This window comes from Eurosta solidaginis, chromosome 1, assembly GCF_040869045.1.
Source record: "Eurosta solidaginis isolate ZX-2024a chromosome 1, ASM4086904v1, whole genome shotgun sequence".
In the NCBI taxonomy this organism is placed as follows: domain Eukaryota; kingdom Metazoa; phylum Arthropoda; class Insecta; order Diptera; family Tephritidae; genus Eurosta; species Eurosta solidaginis.
In genome coordinates this window covers 55,679,788-55,700,574 of record NC_090319.1, presented here as the reverse complement: position 1 = coordinate 55,700,574, position 20,787 = coordinate 55,679,788, and the positions used below count along the sequence as shown (strand labels likewise).

Here is a 20,787-nt window from a genome sequence, read left to right as displayed (position 1 = left end):
CGACAACTTTTTTAAACAAATTAGGTGGTGAGTGCACCGTCTGGTAAAACGTTACCCTTTTTTGTTTATTACGTATACATAATGCTTTTTTTTTACACATTAACACATTTTCTACTTTTAAACAACAGAGCTAAACTTTATGCACCTAGTTGTAGATGATAACGGCGTACACAAATCTAGAAAATAGATATACACTGCCGGAAGTATGTATAATATGTATTGGCACAGGTAACTTTATTGATTTTAACCAATGTTTACACATCCACTTATCTACAATAAATCCACAAAAGTTAATCTACACGTTTACATCTGTCCCATCGCTAGGAAATAGATTATTAACGGCTGAATTCTGTAATTCAGTCTTGAGATTTTCCATTAAAGACAATTTTTGTGACTTGAGATGATTTCGGTATTCAGTAAACGAAAGTCACAAGAAAAACTCACCATCTCAAAAAAATTCACCAAATTGAAAATATACTCATTAGGGTGGGTCAAATTTATTGTTGAAAAGGCACATCCAGTTTCTGAATTTATGGGGCATGCTGAATAATATTGCCCATAGGTCTGAAATGAATTCCGAGCCTCCCTAATTTTGTTAGAAATTTTTTTTAGAAATTTTTATTATTATTTTTGTTAGAAAATATTTTGGGATATAAAAATTAGGGAGGCTCGAAATTCATTTCAGACCTATGGTCCCATGGACAATATTTTCAGTATGACCCATAGATTCAGAAACTGGATGTGCACCTGAAGTTTTTTCCCCCATAAAATTTGACCCTCCCTAATACTCATACATTGAACCAATAATGTAACCCTGCATTTTGGCAACTCAACGTCGTTTGCTGTTGTGGCAGTTCTACGGCCCATCCAATAGGTGGGACCAATCACAAATTGTCATCAATGTTCTCTAACAGGAGTCAGAATAATCTTGCTGTTTCAACAGGGGAGTACCATAATGAGAGGGGTGTTAGAGGCGTTGGTTTCACATTACAATTGAAGAGAAGGTTGGTGTCATGTGGGGACACATCAGCAGCAGGACATATATTTTGTATGTCGGGGTTGATTCTGGATAGGTAAGAGTTTAACCTGTTACAGTACCCTGGCAACTCAACGTCGTGTGCTATTGAGACTGAGCTTGATAAAGCGCAGCTTCCAATTCTGTATGGAAAATCCCAACGTGTGTAGGTTCGAATCTCAGTGGATACGCACAATGAAATCGATTTTTTTTTTGTTTTTTTATTTTTCTTTGCTAATTTTGAATTTTAGGCTGGGTGCGAGTTCGCCTAAATTTTAGGTACCTAAACTAATATTCCACTTTCCAGCACTGCAATAATTTAGGAAAAAGCTGTCAAAACTGAGAACAGAGGTCAACTAGGGTCCGCGGTAAGTACCTATCCCAAGATAGCAGTAGAAGAGAACGCAGTGGCTCCGTTTTATAAGGCTTTATTTCCGGACATAGTGGAGCACATGCACAATGACCTTTTCCACAATCTCGACTTCAATACTGTGATGTTGGTACTCCTCCAAAAACTTCTTTAGGCCAATTAGCCCACTTGGTTGCCAAATATGTTCAGATTGTGGTCCATATTTGAGAAGGATCCAATTCTTGTGTCGCCAACATCAGCTTGAATAAATTTGAGCTCACCATCACGTACAATCGATTGGGCCTTAATCGCAGCAGGGATCATCGCTCTATGATCTATGATTTACTTAAATTAAATGGACACGATCCATTTACATGTTTGCAATGTATACAATGTTCAAAAATCAACTTTTGTTTTTGAAATTTGACATTTGAATTTAGGTTGAAAAGTATGCTCATAAAAAGTCTAAATTTTTATTTTGCACTGCCTTACCGACAGTTTCCAGTGATTTAGGGTTTTTCCATAATTAGGTAGAAATTTAGGTCAACTCGCACACAGCCTTAGAAATGAAACAATAATCTTTAAAGCGTTTTTGCCAAATAATTTAAATACTTTGCTGATATTTTCATATTTGTGATCTGCCCCGGCCGAGCTCACAAATTAGCGATCGCTTTTGTGAAACTGGAGACGCGAAACAGTTTACAGAATAGCAAATTGCCTGAAAACCATTGTTTACCATATTCCATAGTATAGCTTAAATTGAGGTTATGTTGCGAATAGTGTGGAAGGCAGTCGAATGGAGTGGAATGAAGAACAGCAGGAAGAGCATAGTTGCATTGCATCAATATATCTTTGTATCAATATTAAAAACAAATGTAGAACAAATAACCAAATACTTGAATATAAGCAAACATTTTCTCTTAATTACTGCAAAAAAGGTGTCGTACATGCTATATATGCCAAAATTATTACAGTTTATGTCTGTTTAAAAATTTAACTTGAATTTCAAAATTTTTGTAATGTGACCATTAGTGATGTGTGTGTGTTTCTGCTAATTTTTAGTGATCAGCTGTTAGTTGCGCTACTTGTTAAGGTTCACAATGCTCAAAACTGATTTTCACCCCAAGTTGTCTCTAATAGTGACTAGAGACGGCTTACTGAATTCAGCTCATGGCTCAACTATATGCTTGGCTCATCTCTACAGCAACAACATACCTTTGTTCAGATTGTCAAAATCAACTTGTTGGTTCTAGACGAAAGGAATGGAATGAAAACATAAAACTTAGCAGCTTTTGTGTGTAGTAAGAAAATGTTGTCAATGTGTTGGTTTCATTTTGAGTTTGCCATCTCCTTCTGACAATCCCTACTCCACTGAAATGAAAAATAAAATCAACTGATGAGATGAGCTAACCATATAGTTGAGCCATGATTCATCTGTAAATCTCATATCTAATGGTCGGCCATCTTGTTTACACTTTTTTGATTTTCCCTTGCGTTTCGTTTTTTCATTAAGTGATTAAGCCCGATAAACTAGGGATGATCTAGGAAAAAGGATCGATCGGCATCTATATTCTATAGATAATTAATTATCTAAAGGAAACAAATTTTATGGGAAATCCGTTTAGGTGTGAAGATAAAATCGTTATGTGTAAACTTGGTTTTATATAAAAAAGTGAATGAACTAAAAAAAATATCGCAGGTTCGAATCGAGCTCAAGGCCTAACAATAATTTTTTATCATTATTATTGTTATGATAAAGTTTTTCTTAATTGAAAAATTTTTTTTTTAAATTAGAATAGAAGAAAGAAAAAAATTGTTAATACATCCCAGAGTACGGGGAAAAAGTGTCAACAAAATATGACACTATGGCAGCATTGCCATCAAACAAGTTCAATTTTCACATCCATTCTGCAACAGATGTCGCAGTGTTGTGAATATCAATTGGCACGAACCAGAATAGAAGTAGGATTAATGAAGACAAACAAAAACCCGCTGTGATGGCTGAATGGTTATAGCAGCGGCGCCTAAACGTTGCCGATGAAGGAATTTAGCAGTTCCCGAAATCGATCTATACAACGAGCTTTGGCAGTTGTCTAAATTTTTTCTTTCTTCTATTCTAATTTAAAAATTTTTTTCAATAAAGAAAAAATTTATCATAACAATAATAATGATAACAAATTTTTGTTAGGCCTTGAGCTCGATTCGAACCCGCGATCTTACAAATCAGTAGGCCGATATAACAACAAAAATTGTTTAAAAAAATATATATATATTCCCCAAATCGTGTTACATATAATGATACTGTGAGTCAAAGGGCATTGATATAAAACTTATTATTCAATTTGATATTGGATATTGTGACGAATTTTAGTATTTCTCGATTTATCTCTCGCCTTGTTATCGGTTTGTCTCACTGTCGAGTAGGTAACTCAACTATTTTCTATAATTAAATTTCTTTATTTACTACCATAATGGTAGTGTAGAACTTCACAGCTTTATGTATTCAACTTCACTTACAACGTGTTAAAATCAAACTGATTCTTATTCTTTGGGTTGCGCCGCTTAACTGGTATAGTCAGCTGTCTCGTCATTATTTCTCACTGGGTCTAGACTTTTCATGAACAGCCATCCCGAATAGTTATTATTATTAGGCCTCGATGCACTACGTCCTTTATTTAGATTTATTATGATTCGTCTTTCAGTCTATCACAGTATTTGGAGTTTTATAATGTATTTAAGTACCTCTTCAGGCTTTTCACTCCATATTACAAAGGGACTAAGAGTCACGCCACCTAGATGGTAGTCTCTGCCTTGTCAGAGCGAAGCATTCGCAGGGAATGTGAACCGGCGTTTTATCCTCTAGCTCACAAATGCGATAGGGAGTGTATCGGATAGTTTTAACTTACTGAGGTTATATCGTAGACTACAGCGTCCTGTATAGTACCCGGCGGAGTTCGCTGCTTAGATTAATGAATTTGGCTGATACTATCGTTGCAGCGAGTATAAACAATTTGGACTGCTTTTGCCGTGGGCATTTAATTCAATGTCCTACTTGGCTAGGTAGTCTGTCTGTTCAATAACTTCATGTCGCTGATGCCCAGGCTCCCATATTATTTAGTATTTTTAATTTAACACCTTTTATTAGATATAACACAGCGATATATGTATTTAAATAATTTTTAGTTAATTATTCATTGTTGTGTGCACTTCACATTTTGCAAAATGCATGTGTGTTACAAAGCTTACACACACATACATACATGTTTGTATTGCATCCAAAATAGGCCATGCACATAAAAAGCCTTCTAGCACGATTGACGGTTTGTCGACCTCTCTACAGTATTGACTTTAAAAAGAAGCCAAAGTGCCAAAGTGTCTCATGAATACCAATTTCATATAAACAGCCTATTAAGTAATTAGTCACCTGACATAGAAATGGAATTTTTCATACGACAGATCTCTGGAAGTGGGAGGGAGTAGGTAATTTTTCATTCAACTGATACTACAGTATGGAGCTCTTGTCTGGCGCTGTACAAAAGGAGCTATCAACATAGGGTTGGGAAGGTATACACGCTAGCATTCCTGGGTATGCCACGCTTAATGAGCAGCGCACCTCAGGAAGGGTTAAACGTTATTCTTCACTTGATGCCTCTACAAGTGTTCGTGCAGAAATTGGCAGCGAAAGGGGCTCTATGACTAAATAAAAATTCAACATGTGGAAATCAACCGAATATGGGCACGCGACGATATTCGAGGACATGGCAAAGGGACGATTAAACGGAACTAACATCTGACACCGAACATACCAGGGCGGTTTTTGACTTCCAGCTGCAGAACATAAGAAATCCTTGGAGAAAGGAATAGGGTATGGTTTAAGCAGTGGTAGGGGCATTACAACCTATACAAACGGCTCTGAAATAGAGCTTGAGCTGAATGTACTCAAAGCATCTCCAGGTAAATTAAACGTACCGACTTCCTTATTCCTGCAGTGTCTTACAGGTGTGGGGATCTATGCCATATAGAAAGCAGCCAGTCTGATTCAGGATAGTACGGTCGCACACATCAAGGTAACAGCCAGACCGCCTTAAAGACATCAGCATCCAACGTGATGAAGTCAAATGACGTGCGGTGTCGAGCCTCGCTGACGTCCATAAGGCACCAAAATTTCTCTACACACACAGTGAAGGGAATGACTTTGCAGATGAGATGGCCATGAAAGGATCCGAAATGAATATGAGCGAGGCGGATAGCGCTGTACAACCACCGATGGGTTATCGATCGAGGAATAGGAGATTAGGGCATTGGTTTTGCTGTGGACCAACCGAGATAATGCGAGGTTGCAAGGTCCTTATGACCATGTTAGGATAGAAAACGACCTAGGTTTCTTCCAAAACAAAACAAATCTGCAGTGAGAGTACTAACAGGTGTCATCACAGGTCACAACGTTATTGCACGAATGCTCCGACGGTGGCGCTTACCAACAAACTCCTTCTGCATCAGCATGAAGAGGTACAGGAGTCGCTTCATCATTTCTCCGTCGATGTCCCGGAATGCAAACAAGACCACTGAGATATCTGGCCGCCTGGTTTTTCGATAGTCTTTCAGAGTTTGGGAAGGTGGATCTGGAGGTGGTGGTGGAGCAAGTGGTTCGGTGAGGGCCACTAGGAAGTGGTTGGACAAATGTGGCACCATCCGGCACTCGCAATGACAAAATTACTCCGCGTGAAATTGTTGGGAATTCCCACGCACGTCTTTTTAACCCAACCCAACCTTTCACATGATCCAATTAGAAGGGAAGCTTGGCTAAATCGCTTCGGAGGTATATCGCGTTTTGTATACATTTGTTATTTCGTGTTTGTACAACAATCCGACATTATCACAGGCCTGGGACTTCACTTTATTTAAAAAACTTAAGTTATTTGATATTGCTGTTGCCCGTTTCGAACCGAGTTTCGACCGCATACAAATGGAAACCATCTTGTTTTATCGGTGGCAAAATACCCGATAAGCACTTTCTCATGGCTCTATTATCATGCCCAATACCAAGCCTCTTCGGTGGATATTGTCCAAGGCATTTGGTTTACAATTAGGGGTATGTTGAGTAAAAGTATACACCGAAGTCTGCAGTGTGTGGCAGGATGCCCTTGCTATAAGGGCAATGGGGTGGCATTTCTCAAGGTCTTAAGCCTATCACTGTGGCAGCACACCATTTCCAATGACTTGTCAAGGTTAAAAGAGCATATAAGATGTATAGACCGCCGTGTAGGGCCGCCCCTGCTACAACGGATATAAGAATACTCATGCCTAGTGGCAGACGTGCAGAACTACAGGGAATATTTTAAATATAAACTATGAGAAAATTGAAATACAAATGTTATTATGCTTACCTGAATTGAGGTCGAGGAGTTGGTAAGCCGCATGCATCACATTATTTGCAAAATATGCACGGACGAGTACATGCCCGACGATTGGAATCTATGTGTTCTCTGCCCAGTCCATAAGAAAGGGGATCCTGTAAACTAACTAAAGCGGAATCAGCAATGACGTTGAGCAACACCGTAAGCCCAGTCAGAATTGGGAAGGACCTCTCCGAGTCGTTCGAAACTAAACAAAGTTTCAGACAGGGTGACACCCTATCGTGGGATTTCTTTAATTTTATGAAGAAAACTATACCAGCTGCAGAACTTAACCGCTCTGGAGTAATATTTTATAAGGAGTGTGTAATTACTAGCGTATGCAGACGACATTGACATTATCGGCTTCTGCTAACTCAAAACTGGCAAAAAAAAAAAATACGGACAAGATGGGTTTGATGGTGAATGCGGACAAAACGACTTAACTGCTGTCATCCGACAAAGAGTTAGCGCATTCGCGCCTTGGCAACCACGCCGCTGTTGGCAGCCATAATTTCGAAATAGTAAAAGACTTCGTTTATTTGGGAACCAACATTAACACAAACAACAACATCAGCTCTGAATTCCAGCGAAGAATCACTCTTGCCAATAAATACTACTTTGGACTAGGTAGGCAATTGAAAGGTAAAGTCCTCTATCGCCAAACGAAAATCATGCTCTACAAGTCACATATCGTAAGCTGTTAACCCGGGATATAGCGCAGTGTCACTTACCATTAAGGCCTGAGTTAGGCGCGTTAGGCGGCATAGAATATACCTGCAATAGGTACGCTTGTCGTAAGAGGCCGCTTTCTAACGATGACTCTCTCTTGGACCAGCTTTGTGTCTGTATTACTGGGCCTTCTGGCAATTTATTTATCTGCGTTTCTTACATTCCGCCTTGCAGCACAGATTTGCTCTACTTTGCTCATGTTAATAATATATTTGACCTAGTAGTAGTAATTTTTGCGTCCTGGGAGATTTTAATCTCAGCAAGGTAGTTTGGTCGAAATTACTAGAAGATGATATCTTAACACCTACTAATGTTCATCATCCCCATGAGATTAATTTTTTAGACACCCTTTTTAGTGCCAATTTAATTCAGATTAACAGTTTCGTGAACCAGTTAAACAATATTTTGGACCTAATTTTTGTCGATGAGAACCTCATAACTCACTTGACTGAATGTGTGTTTCCTATATATAAATCAGATATGCATCATGTAGCCCTATATTTATCTATTGAATTCTTCGACCTAGTGCCGAAAAACAATATAAATAATAATGAGCGCGCCTATAACTTTAAGGATGCAAATTACGAATCCTTAAACTCTCTCATATCTGAAATAGACTGGACATCTATTTTCTTTGCTAAAAATGCAACTGAATGTTTCGACATTTTTCTGGTAAAGATGGCTGACATATTCAGTAGGAATCTCTCTCTCCTACCAGTTAAAGTTCACAAACTACCCTGGTACAATACTAGGTTGAAAAAGTTGAAAAATCAAAGAAATAAGTACTTTAAATTATACAAGGATACCAGCGATACTGTTTTTAAAGATCAGTATACTTCCTATATGACGCAGTTCAATGTTCTTGATAAGTTTTTGTACAACAAATACGTTTCTAGAGTTGAAAATGAGTTGAAAGTTAATCCTAAATCTTTTTGGAACTATGTTCGTTCAAAGAAAGGTTGTTCTAATATACCTACCTGTGTCAAATTTAATGACATTTGCTCCAACAGTTTGGTCGATTCGGCAAATCTTTTTGCTGATTTTTTCAAATCTACGTTTGTTGTTGAGGCCGATAACTTTGATAACAGGTATCTTACTGATAGCCCCAAACCTTTAGACTTTGGGTCTCTGTCCTTGTCTGAGACCGATATTATCTTGGGTATATCCTCCTTACAGACCTCAATCAAAAATGATATTGATGGATTGTCCTCTTTTTTTTTTAAGAAGTGTAGTATTTCTCTTTGTGTGCCACTGTGCCACATTTTCAATATTTCGCTATCGTCTGGAGTTTTTGTTGATCGCTGGAAGCTGGTGTCTATCACTCCTATCTTCAAGTCAGGCAATAAAAATGAAGTAAAGAATTATAGGCCAATATCCAAACTGTCAACATGTTCAAAACTTTTTGAAAAGGTAGTTAAAAACAAAGTATCATTCGCTATAAATAAAATAGTCGATCCTTGTCAGCATGGTTTCATTGCGGGACGTTCGATTACTACAAATCTGGCTGTTTTCTCTCAGTTTTGTGTCTCTGCGTTTAAGGATGGATGTCAAGTTGACACCATATATACGGATTTTTCCAAGGCTTTTGACACAGTTTCGCACAAATTACTTCTGTGGAAACTTGAAAACATGGGCTTTCACTCAAGCTTTCTGTCGTGGGTGAAGTCCTATTTGCAAAATAGAATATCTTTTGTTGAAATCGAGAGAACTAAGTCTTATGAATTATCAGCAACTTCGGGTGTACCACAAGGTAGCATCCTTGGTCCTATTTTGTTCTTAATGTTTATTAATGATGTTGGCTCATGCATAAACAATTCGAATTATTTGCTTTATGCTGACGACTTAAAACTCTTTCGGAGAATCTCCTGTACTTCTGATGCATTGCGTCTGCAAGAAGATCTGAATGCTATAAATAATTGGGCCTGTCAAAATAATCTGCGACTCAATATTAGTAAATGCTGCCACATGACGTATACTAAGTCTACGAATGTGGTTTCATTCGCGTACTCGATTTCAAATGTAACTCTTGCGTTAATGAGTTTCGCGATCTTGGCGTAATTTTTGACTCATCTTTTACTTTTTGTAATCATGTAAACTTTCTCATACCAAAGGCTTATACCAACTTAGCTTTCTTGCGACGATATGCCAAGGATTTCAAGGACCCATATACCAGGAAAATCTTATACAATGCCTTAGTGCGTTCCAAGTTAGAGTATGCATCAGTCATCTGGAATCCCATATACTCCTCACACTCTTTAAGAATTGAAAGAATTCAGCGCAAGTTCATACGATTTGCTCTTCAACCTCTGCACTTTGTTAATCCCCTGCCACCCTACAATGCAAGGTGCATGCTTATCAATGTCTTGCCACTTGAAGTTAGACGTCTTGTTCAAAACGTAATGTTTATTTTTGACATAATATCCGGTGCCATTGACTGCTCAGAACTACTTGGGCAGTTGAATTTCAATGTCCCTAACAGAGCTCTCCGCTTTCACAGTACATTCCGCGTTGAAGTGCTGCGTTCGAATTACTTCAGTTTCGCACCTCTTATAAGAGGTATTGTAGAATTTAATCGCCTATCCAGAAGCCTTGACCTGGACTTTGCCATGCCAAGGTTTCTGTTTAAGGCACGCATTGAGTCCTATTACTTATCTCAGTAAATCTTACTTTAAAATTGTTAAACTAGTACTAAGTTAACCTGTAATCTAGTCAGTAAGGTTGTTACCATTTGACTTAATAAAGATATGAAATATGATTCAAGGGGATGCCAGCGCAATTTATAGCTGGGCCAGAAGGTTCAATGTGGTAATAGTAAATCGTTCCCGAGATGATCGGGCTTGTACCTTAATAGTGCTTGTTACCGGAACGTACCGAATCTATATACGGCAAAGGACTATTAACATCGATAACACTCGCTAAAACTTGCAGGAATGTCTTTATCGCTACTACAACAACATCAACAACAGTATGCGTAAAAAATTTTAAAATTTTCTTGTAGGGCTCATATTAATTAGGTATTTTTTCAAGACATTTAACTTCCAAGAGAGGTCGCGCATCGTCAATCGTGATAGGAGAAAATATTAAAAGCCTATCTACTACATAGTTTATCTCAATAACACAATTTTCAAAACTAATTTATTAAATTATTCATTTTGCATTTCATAGGCATACAAATGTTAACATTACTGGTTCCTGTTCTCATCAATTATTTGGCTGAGCCAACAAAATTACGAACATTGCCCAAATGTCAACGACAATTACATGAACAATCTCTGCAATGGTTAATGAAAATCGGTCCGAAGTATCCACAAGAGTTCAAAACATTGATGGGTCAAACATTGGAATTGCGTCAAAAACTCGAAACGGCTATACGTAATCAACAACAGTCAATTAATATAGCCAATAAAGCAAATGAGCTGCAGGCACGCGGTGGCATGATGAAACCACAGAAACCGACGATCAAATTGAAAACGGATTTTAGTAATTTTCAATAGAAATTTAAAAGTGCGTCGAAAAATTAAATAAGAAATTTTTGTTTAAAGTAATCTCGGAAAATAAGCAAAACACATGCATCTTCCAGTTTTAGGGGGATTCGCTTTGTCTTGCTTGCAAGGTGGACAGATTGCATGGATTGTTTATAACCGACGACAAAACTTGCAAGTCTATGAGCGCACCCCCTTTGCGAAGCTATGGCATGCATCAGCAAAAGCGTCAAAAAATGGGCACATAAAATAACAAAATATGAAAAACAATTGTTCAATATTCTACCCTTATCGCAAAGTTCACACGGAAAGGTGTTCGCCTTAAATTTTTTTGTTCGGATGAACTTTTTCCGCCTATCGACAATTTCGGGCGAACAATAGTTCACTTCGAAACAGCTGATGGATGCTCTATTGTGAATTAGCAGTGAACAAATAATTTACTTGCAGTTGTGTAAATTTTGTAAACAAGCATATATTTCCTTAAGAGACAGCAACAATAGAGATAAATATGTATAAAAAATGTTTAGTATTGCACTTAGGTTGGTATTGAGTGAGCGGGAGGAGAATATACATAAATTTGAAAGCGATTCGGAGGAAATTAAGGGACTGTTCTAACCCCTTGGAGCTAAGTGATTCACTGTAAATTAAAAATTACTATTTTCAGCACTTTTGAATAAAAAGTTAACTTTTTATACCGTTCTGAAAATGAAATGGTATATTAACTTTGGCACGAATCTCAAAATTGTAAGTCCTTAAAGGAAAATAGATAGACCCACCATTAAGTATACCGAAATAATCAAGATGAAGAGCTGAGTTGCTTTAGCCATGTCCGTCTGTCTGTTTTTATGCAAACTAGTCCCTCAATTTTTGAGATATCTTGATAAAATTTGGTGAGCGGGTGTATTTAGGTGTCCGATTGGACATTTGTCGGAACCGGCCGGATCGGACCACTATAGCATATATCCGATTTTTCAGAAAAAGAGGATTTTTGTCATATCTTACTCAATTTATCAGGTTGAAGCTTCAAACATCACCACATGCTTTCGTATATTGCACATATTGTTGTCTGAAAAAATGGATGAGATCGGTCTATATATAGTATAGTATATCCCCCACTACCGATTGTTCAGATAAGAAACTTTTCGTAATTACTGCCCCATTTTAAGAGCTAGAGCGTTCAAATTTCACCAAATGCATACGTATATAGCATATATTGTTGTCTGAAAAAATCATAGAGATCGGTGGTATATATATTATATACCCCATATAAACTGTCATTTTTGCCCCTTTTTTACGGCTAGAAGCTTAAAATTTTATCAAATTTCATCAAATACTTACGTTTATGTCATATATTGTTGAAATACGTGATTCGTAGTCATAATTTTTACATGCAGACCACAAAAAACGTGAAGCTTTGCATCCTCACACCAAGTACCTACCTATTTTTTATTTTATATTTATCTTAAAAATCGTTTAGGTATGTACATCTGTTCACTCTATATTTCATATCTTATGCAGCCGATTATTTGGAGGTTAAGAATGGGATAAAATTATTGTTCAGCCACATTCATGAAAGGTATGAAGTCTTCCGCACAGCCGAAGACAGTCCCCTCCTTACTTGTCTCAATTAGTTTTCGGCAATAATACAGGCTAAACAAGCCGACATTCAATTATTTGCTAGATATTCTTACCAACTTCTTGCCACCATTGAAGCAAAGATTTGGAGTTCCAACAATTGTAAAGTTGAGCGCATTACTTCGTTTTTTCGCAGAGGGAGGACATCAAAAAGAGGTTGGAAAGGACCATGAGGTGGGTCTTAGCCAATATTGATTCAGTGAGGTGCTGAACATTTTGGAACCATTGCTTCGTCCACAATGGATAACTTGGCCGACTTTAAAAGACCAACGTCAAACTGCACACATTTTTATACAAATTTCGGAATACTAGGAGTTGTAGTATGTTGGGCCCGCCTCCTATCCCCTTCGCATAAATTGCATTTTTAGACGCCTTTCGTACATATCTTTTTTGGTCATTCCATACCAAGAAAAAGATACGTTGTCATAAAAAATATAATTTAAATACTTAGCAATAAAGGAATTTTACTTTCTTCCACTCATCTTCCCGATCATCTTGTCAAGCAGTATTCTCCATTGTGCATTATTTATTTATTTACTCCTAATAATAAAAGTACATGTGTGACCTGGAATCATGAAACGACCCTATAGTGCGCAAATACCGTTGTTAAATTTTTTAGTGATTCTTATAGGAAATTTAACGCTCTTTCTTAGTTTTTTCACAAATCGCATTTAAAGCCAAATTGGACCACAAATACGATTTTTCGAAATATTTCGATCCATGCGCTACCTATCGGAGATTTTTTTCTTATTCTTGCATTGTCATCGGGTTCTGAACTATATTCCAAGTTTTAAGCTTGTAGCTTATCGGGAAGTTACTTAAATTTTAATTACAAAATTCGTTCACAACGGCCGGTCGCTACACAGAGTCAAGGTAAACTACAACTTTAAACGCGTTCTTCTCGAAAACTTGTTTTCGCACAATACGGTCGTTTCATGATTCCAGGTCACAAATATAAGAATATCAAATGTCAAAACAAAAAATTACTTACATTTTGTTTTTCTCTCGTTCGCCTGTAAAATATAAGTTAATAAATTTGTGTTTCCCAGTGCACACAATATGCACACTAAGCGACGCGGCACGTAGCGGCACGTTCCACAAAATATGCGGCTTTTTTGCCTAATTTGTCAACTTGGTCGTGTCGTGTCGTCCGACTGTCGCTGTGTGCATGGTTCCATAAGAATACATGCAAAGAATATTTTATCGCTACGTGTTGTTGTTGTTGTTGTAGCAATGCTCGCCCCACCTAATAGCCGCGACCGATCACAAATTGTCATCAATATCCTCTAACGGGAGTCCAAGGAAACTTGCCGTTTCAACAGGGGTGGACCATAAGGAAAGGGGTGTTAGAGGCGTTGGTTCCACATTACAATTAAAGAGATGGTTGGTGTCATGTGGGGACACATTGCAAGCGGGGCATACATTTTGTATGTCGGGGTTGATTCTGGATAGGTAAGAGTTTAACCTGTTACAGTATCCAGAACGAAGTTGAGCAAGAGTGACACGCGTTTCGCTGGGGAGTATGCGTTCCTCTTCTGCGAGTTCTGGATATTTTTCTTCAAGTACTGGATTCACCGGGCAATTCCCGACATAAAGGTCCGACGCCTGTCTATGGAGTTCACCAAGGACCTGCTTGTGTTTTTTCGCTTCATACGGCTCGGTTCTCAGGTGCCGTATTTCCTCAAAATGCTCACGGAGATCACTCCTTAGGCCCCTAGGCGGTGCTGGTTCGTCAATCAGATGTCTGTTGGGATGCCCAGGTTTCTGGGTATTCAACAGAAACTGTTTGGTCAGCATCTCATTTCTCTCCCTGATGGGGAGTATTCTCGCCTCATTATGCAGATGGTGTTCTGGGGACATAAGAAGACAGCCCGTGGCGATTCTGAGAGCAGTATTTTGGCAGGCCTGTAGTTTCTTCCAGTGGGTGGTTTTTAGGCTTGGCGACCATATGGGTGACGCGTAGCACGTAATCGGCTGGCTAATTGCTTTGTATGTGGTCAAGAGCGTTTCTTTATCTTTTCCCCAGGTACTGCCAGCAAGGGATTTGAGGATTTTATTACGGCTCTGAATTCTTGGAACAATTGCGGTTGCGTGCGCACCAAAATGTAGATCCTGATCAAACGTCACACCCAAGATTTTGGGGTGTAGGACAGTCGGTAGCGTAGTGCCATCGACGTGGATGTTCAATATGGTCTACATTTGGGGCGTCCATGTTGTAAATAAGGTCGCGGAAGATTTAGTCGGTGACAATGCCAGGTTTCGCGAGGCGAAAAAACTGGAGAGATCAGGGAGATAGCCGTTTATTTTATTGCATAGCTCATCGATCTCTGGGCCTGGGCCTGTGGCCATTATTGTGCAGTCATCGGCGTAGGAAACGATTGTGACTCCTTCCGGTGGTGAAGGTAGCTTAGATATGTAGAAATTAAACAAAAGCGGGGATAGGACACCACCCTGTGGCACCCCTTGTTTAATTCTCCTTTGTTTTGATGTTTCGTTTCTGAATTGCACCGATGCCTGCCGACCACCCAGATAATTTGCGGTCCACCTTTTAAGACATGGGGGAAGGGTAGACCCTTCCAGGTCTTGCAGTAACGAGCCATGGTTGACCGTATCAAAAGCTTTTGATAGGTCTAACGCTACGAGTACTGTTCTATGGTGGGGATATTGATTCAAACCGCAATTTATCTGGGTGCTAATGACATTTAGCGCGGAGGTAGTGCTATGGAGTTTTCTGAAGCCATGCTGATGAGGGGCTAGCTGCAAATGTGCTTGGAAATAAGGGAGCAAAATGGCTTCAAGCGTCTTTGCCACTGGCGATAAGAGAGATATCGGACGATATGACTCACCTACGTTAGCTGGTTTCCCAGGCTTTAGTAGCGGGACCACCTTGGCCATTTTCCATTTCTCGGGTATGAAAAAGGTGGAGACAGGTTGAAGACATGCGCTAAATATTTGAAACCCTCTTTCCCTAGGTTTTTAAGCATCGGCATGGCTATGCCGTCTGGGCCCACTGCTTTGGATGGTTTAGCGCGACCAATGGCGTCCTCAACCTCTCTAGCGGTGATGGTAATTGGTGACGCGCTGAGTTTGTGTTTATGTGCGTGTCTATTGGCTCTCCGTCTATCTTTGTCGACCGTAGGATGCATTATATATTGTCGGCAGAAAGCGCTCGCGCATTTTTTCGCATCCGACAGCACCTTATCGCTAAAGGCGATGGAAACTTTGTCTTTGTGCTTAGTCGGATTCGATAGGGACTTTACGGTGGACCAAAGTTTACCTACACCGGTAGAGAGGTTACAACCTCTTAGGTGCTCTTCCCATTTCGCTCGCTTGTGTTCGTCCACAAGCAATCTGATGCGTTGGTTTATATCCCTTATTTGGGGGTCGCCTGGATCAAGCTGTCTTATAAGGTCGCGTTCCCTCGCTAAGCTCGCGGCCTCCGCCGGGAAGTGGGGCCGGATTTCGGGAATTCTCCCGGCGGGAATGAAATGTGCCGAGGCGGATTCAATGACCTTACGGAAGGCACGCTCCCTTGGCGGGCATCAGTCGGGATAGGGAGGGCAGCAAAGCTGCTGTCTGTTGCAGATTTATATTCTTCCCACTTTCCTTTTTTGAAGTTTATGAAAGTGCGTTTTTCGGTGGCGATGAAGTCGGCGGTACGCTCGAACGAAATAAGTATGGGCAGGTGGTCGGATGCCAATGTTACCATCGGCTGCCAGTTGACGCAGTTTACGAGTTCTGCGCTCACGATTGAGATATCTGGCGAGCTATGACAGCTTCCTACCATACGTGTGGGGGCGTCTCCGTTTATTGTGCAGAACGTCGTTTCGTCTATTTGATCCGCCAACATCTCACCCCTACTGTCCGCCCGCAAGTTTGAATGCCATAGGTCGTGATGGGCATTGAAATCGCCTAAGATAATGCGATTGTTGCCAGTGAGTAAGGCCTCGATATTAGGGCGGTATCCACTGGGGCAACAGGTGACAGGAGGGATGTAGATGTTGATGATTTCTAGATTTGCATCGCCTGACCGGACGGATAGGCCTTGACGTTCTAAGACATTGTCCCTGCGGTCGATGCCAGGATCAAATATATAATATTGCACAGAGTGGTGTATAATAAACGCGAGGCCGCCTCCATTTCCGCTCTCACGGTCTTTCCTGTGGACATTATAACCAGAGCAGGTCTGCAATGCAGATCTTGCTGTGAGTTTAGTCTCTTGAATCGCAGCAATGCGGATGTTGTGCCGCTTCATGAAATCGACTATCTCCGTAATCTTCCCAGTTAGTCCATTACAGTTGAACTGCAGAATTCTTAAGTGCATGAGGGGTGACGCCGCCACTCTAGGGGTAAGTGACGGGTGACTACGCCTAGGTTGTGGAAGGCCAGGACGCAATTGCTGTTGTGGCCTTGGGACTGGGCGCCCTTGGGCAAGCATTGGGGTACCCGGATGATTTGGGTTTGCGACCTGGCAACATGGCGCGATGAAATCCGTCGAGGGGTTGCCGTCGCGGAGACCAGAACATCTAGGAAAGTGGCACCACCCAAGGCAGGAGCTGCATTGAGCGGATGTCGCAAACCTATATATTCTGTGCTGGTAGACGGTGCAAACGGAGGCAGGGACTAAGAGTCTGTTTCCCTGACCTGCACGATTGCTGCCAGAAAAGAGGGGGGGAGAAGAAGACGGGGGCAGGGGCTGATGCTCAGCATTGCTACCAGCTCTACTACGAAGGTACTAGTTATGAGTGGTATCAGCTGTTTGAGTTGTTGGCGCCGTGGGACGCGAGTAGCAGCGGGTACTTGTTGTGGCTTGCTGAGCAGCGAAGCTGCTGGAAGGTAGTAGGGATACGCTTAGGCGTAGACTACGGGACGCCCTTGGGCGTGAGCAGCAAGGAGCCACAAAAGATTTATAAAAGTTACGTGGACGTCGGGTTTTGGGATCAAGCCCAGAACAACCTGTCCGATGCAACCATCCCTTGCACGAGACACACTGAACAGAGTATGACCGTCCTAAAAAGATTCTTTTCTGGCAAATGCAGCAAAACCATTTCTCAGGACCGGGGTCAGGAGACGGACCCGGATTGGGTTCGATACCTTCCCGGAGTAAGAGAATATGTATCAGTCCTGCTGCAAGGAGCTGCTGGGAGGATGACAATTTGTGGGAGGGACGAAACAAATTAAACGGGGTCACACTGAAATGACAGTCCTTGGTCGGGGAAAAATCCCGAGTCGCTCCGGTACATAGAACCGACTGCCTTGGGAAGCGATCGCTACGTGTCGCGTTGCTTAGTGTGCACGCACTTTATGCCGAAATCTTTTTCGAACACGAAAACACGCCACCCTCTGCGATAGGGTGAACAAAAACTGTGAATATTTTCGGGTGAAAATAAAACTCGCTTTAAGGGTGATTGTTGTGAACGAAATAAGAGTATTGACAAGAAGAATACCGTTGAATCAGGTTTGCTTTTTATTTCCTACAATTCGTTGCACGGAAATATAAATAGGTTTGAATATGCCATAAGTTGCACGGATTGCATAAAAGTTTTTGCGGTTATTTTGTTGTTGTGATTTTACAATGCATGCAATCCGTGCAATGTTTGCAAGACGAAAGTGAAGCCCCCATTGATTTTTTGTTGTTATTTAGCTGTGAGATGTGAAATATCTGCTGCATTGAATTAGCTGCAAAATAGAACGTTGAAATATTGTAAATCTTTATAAGCATAGAGTTAAGTATGTATGTATGTAGTATAGGAATGAAAAATGCTTTTTTTAAATTTGTTTTTATTTTATTTTAATTAATATTGAAAATTTATTTAAACACAAATGTTAATACTATATGCACTTTAGATAATAAAAAACAGAATCGTTGCCGCACAGTGGAAAATATTTAAGAATTGTTTCACAAAAGCAAATATTTTGGCAAAGCTTAAGCGCTAGAATAGTGAAAAAGTTGAAATGGGAACGCTTTTTGAATAATGTCATTTGCCTTTTTTGTAGATTTCCATTACACTATGCGACAAATTCAACTTTTTTTCTGGATATCGGACCAAACACACTTTTTTGTAGAGATTGAGGCTTAAGTAGATAAAGTGCTATCTCCGTTTTTCGAAGTTAGCCTCCAAAAAATAGATATCGGTTTTCGAAGTTCGAAATTCAACATTTCGAAAATTTTTGTTAACGCGTTCAACAATTAAAAAAGTAAAGATGTGGTCGTTGTCCGCTCTTTTTCCTTATTTGAAGGGCTGAATTCTTTTTTTGAGAAATTTAGTATAATATAGATATATAATGATAGTGGCTACTACTTTCATGTCTGCACATGGAGAGTATGGAATTGCTCGTACTGTAATTTTTCAAAAACAGAATTCAGCCGTTCAAATAAAAGCAAAGGCGGACCACGACCACATTTTTAATTTGATGAACGCATTAACAAAAAAAAAAAAAAAAGATTTTGAAATGTAAAATTTCGAACTTCGAAAACCGATATCTATTCTTTGGAGCCTAACTTCGAAAAACGGAGATAGCACTTTGTCTACTTAAGCCTCAATCTCTACAAAAAAGTGGGTTTGGTCCAATACCCAGCCGGCTGTAGCACAGTGTTATGAAGGTTAGGTGGAACTGGCGAATCGTGAGGACCTCACATACACTGAGTCCATTGTGTTAACAGCAGTTTGTTTAACGACGAAACTGAAAAACTCTAAAGAAACCAGGACCTGTGTTATAAAAAATACTCCGTCCTGTTTGGCAAATACTAGAAGCTTTCTAGGACTTATGCTACTTGCTGTTTTTTGTTCTGATAGATCTAGATATTATTTTGTTGTATCATGTCTATATCTATGTGTTTTTCGTCACTATATTGGAATTTCTAAGAATCCCAGCTGTGCGCCGACATAAATTATGTTGCAAGTCGGTTTCATATATTATATTTCGTATATATTTGGACCCTCTGATCAAATCTAAACATATGGCAGATCAACACATTCGTTCCGAAGTTAAAAATTTTGTTTTCGAAAGTTCGTTGAACACCACTTTGTTATCTACATATGGGGAAAACTATAAAAAGGCAATTTTTTTTGTAATTGTCTTGCAGAGTGTAATGTAGATACTTTTATTTTTATGCTATTATTTAATTGAAACTAATTTTACAATATCATTATAGAATAAATATATTGTATATTTAACAAGTACTCAACTTAGTATGTACGCATTTTACTTAATATACTAATATTGTATTACAAATGTCCAATATACATGCAACAGTACCAACTAAGTAAAAATAAAATAAAAAAATAATAAACTTATACGTATGTTTTTTTGGTAATATTCAGTTTTTGTACCCCCTGAATTCATAAAACTTAAAATAGGTTTATAAAAATTTTATAATTGACTATATGTGTGGAAATGTTAAAATTACAAATCATTATAAACTTTGTTTTTATTTTTTATGATTTTGGGGGTTACTGTTTAATTTTCTTAATGGTACATTCCATATAAAGTCGACCAATGGTTGAAATTGTAACTTATCGATTTTAATGAATTTTGGACACCACTTCTTTTTTATCATAAAGCAAAGTTATATTAAGGGATTATATCCACTTGTTAATTAAAAAAAAATAGAAACACGAGTACGAAGTACTCGTGAAGTTCGATGTTTAAACATGCAGGGTACTAATTTTTTTTAAGTTAACTAGAGCACGCACAGGGGTTGTAGTTAACCCACAACAGAGGTAACTATACAGAAAATAAATAGTCTCGGGCTTTTAGGTAAGAGTTTCGTCGGTTGATTGTTGCTTGCGAATTGTTAACTTCAAAATTTAGATTTTTATCAGCTTGCTATGTTATCAGCTAATCTTCTTATTAGCTTTTTAACGGTTTAACAAATCGATAACATGCCTATAAGAAATTGGTAACAAATCGATAGATTTTTGATAGCTAAATTGATAACTTTAGGCCGAATACAAATTACTAACACTCCGATATCCTTTCGATAACTCGACGGTTAAAATTGATTTTATCAAATTAAATTCAATTTATATTAATTTTATTTAATTTAGTTTAATATTATTTTCTTAAACTTATCTTAACTTAGTTAAAATTTTAATTTATTTCATTTCAATTTTGTAATATATTTTATTTATATTTTTTCATTTTATTAAATTCGTAAATTTTAATGGGTTTGAGACG

General features: G+C 39.0%; 1 protein-coding gene across 14 annotated transcripts in view; it reads left to right on the top strand.

Moving 5' to 3' along the window:
• LOC137253646 (HEAT repeat-containing protein 5B) overlaps positions 1-19,904 on the top strand; it is a 204,480-nt gene extending 184,576 nt beyond the window's left edge. For all 14 annotated transcript variants that reach the window (XM_067791045.1, XM_067791077.1, XM_067791012.1 and 11 more), the window contains one exon: positions 10,655-19,904. In XM_067791045.1, the coding sequence (XP_067647146.1) occupies positions 10,655-10,983 (329 nt within the window). In that variant the 3' untranslated portion in view covers positions 10,984-19,904. The remainder of the gene's footprint in view (positions 1-10,654) is intronic.
• The last annotated feature ends 883 nt before the right edge of the window (positions 19,905-20,787 follow it).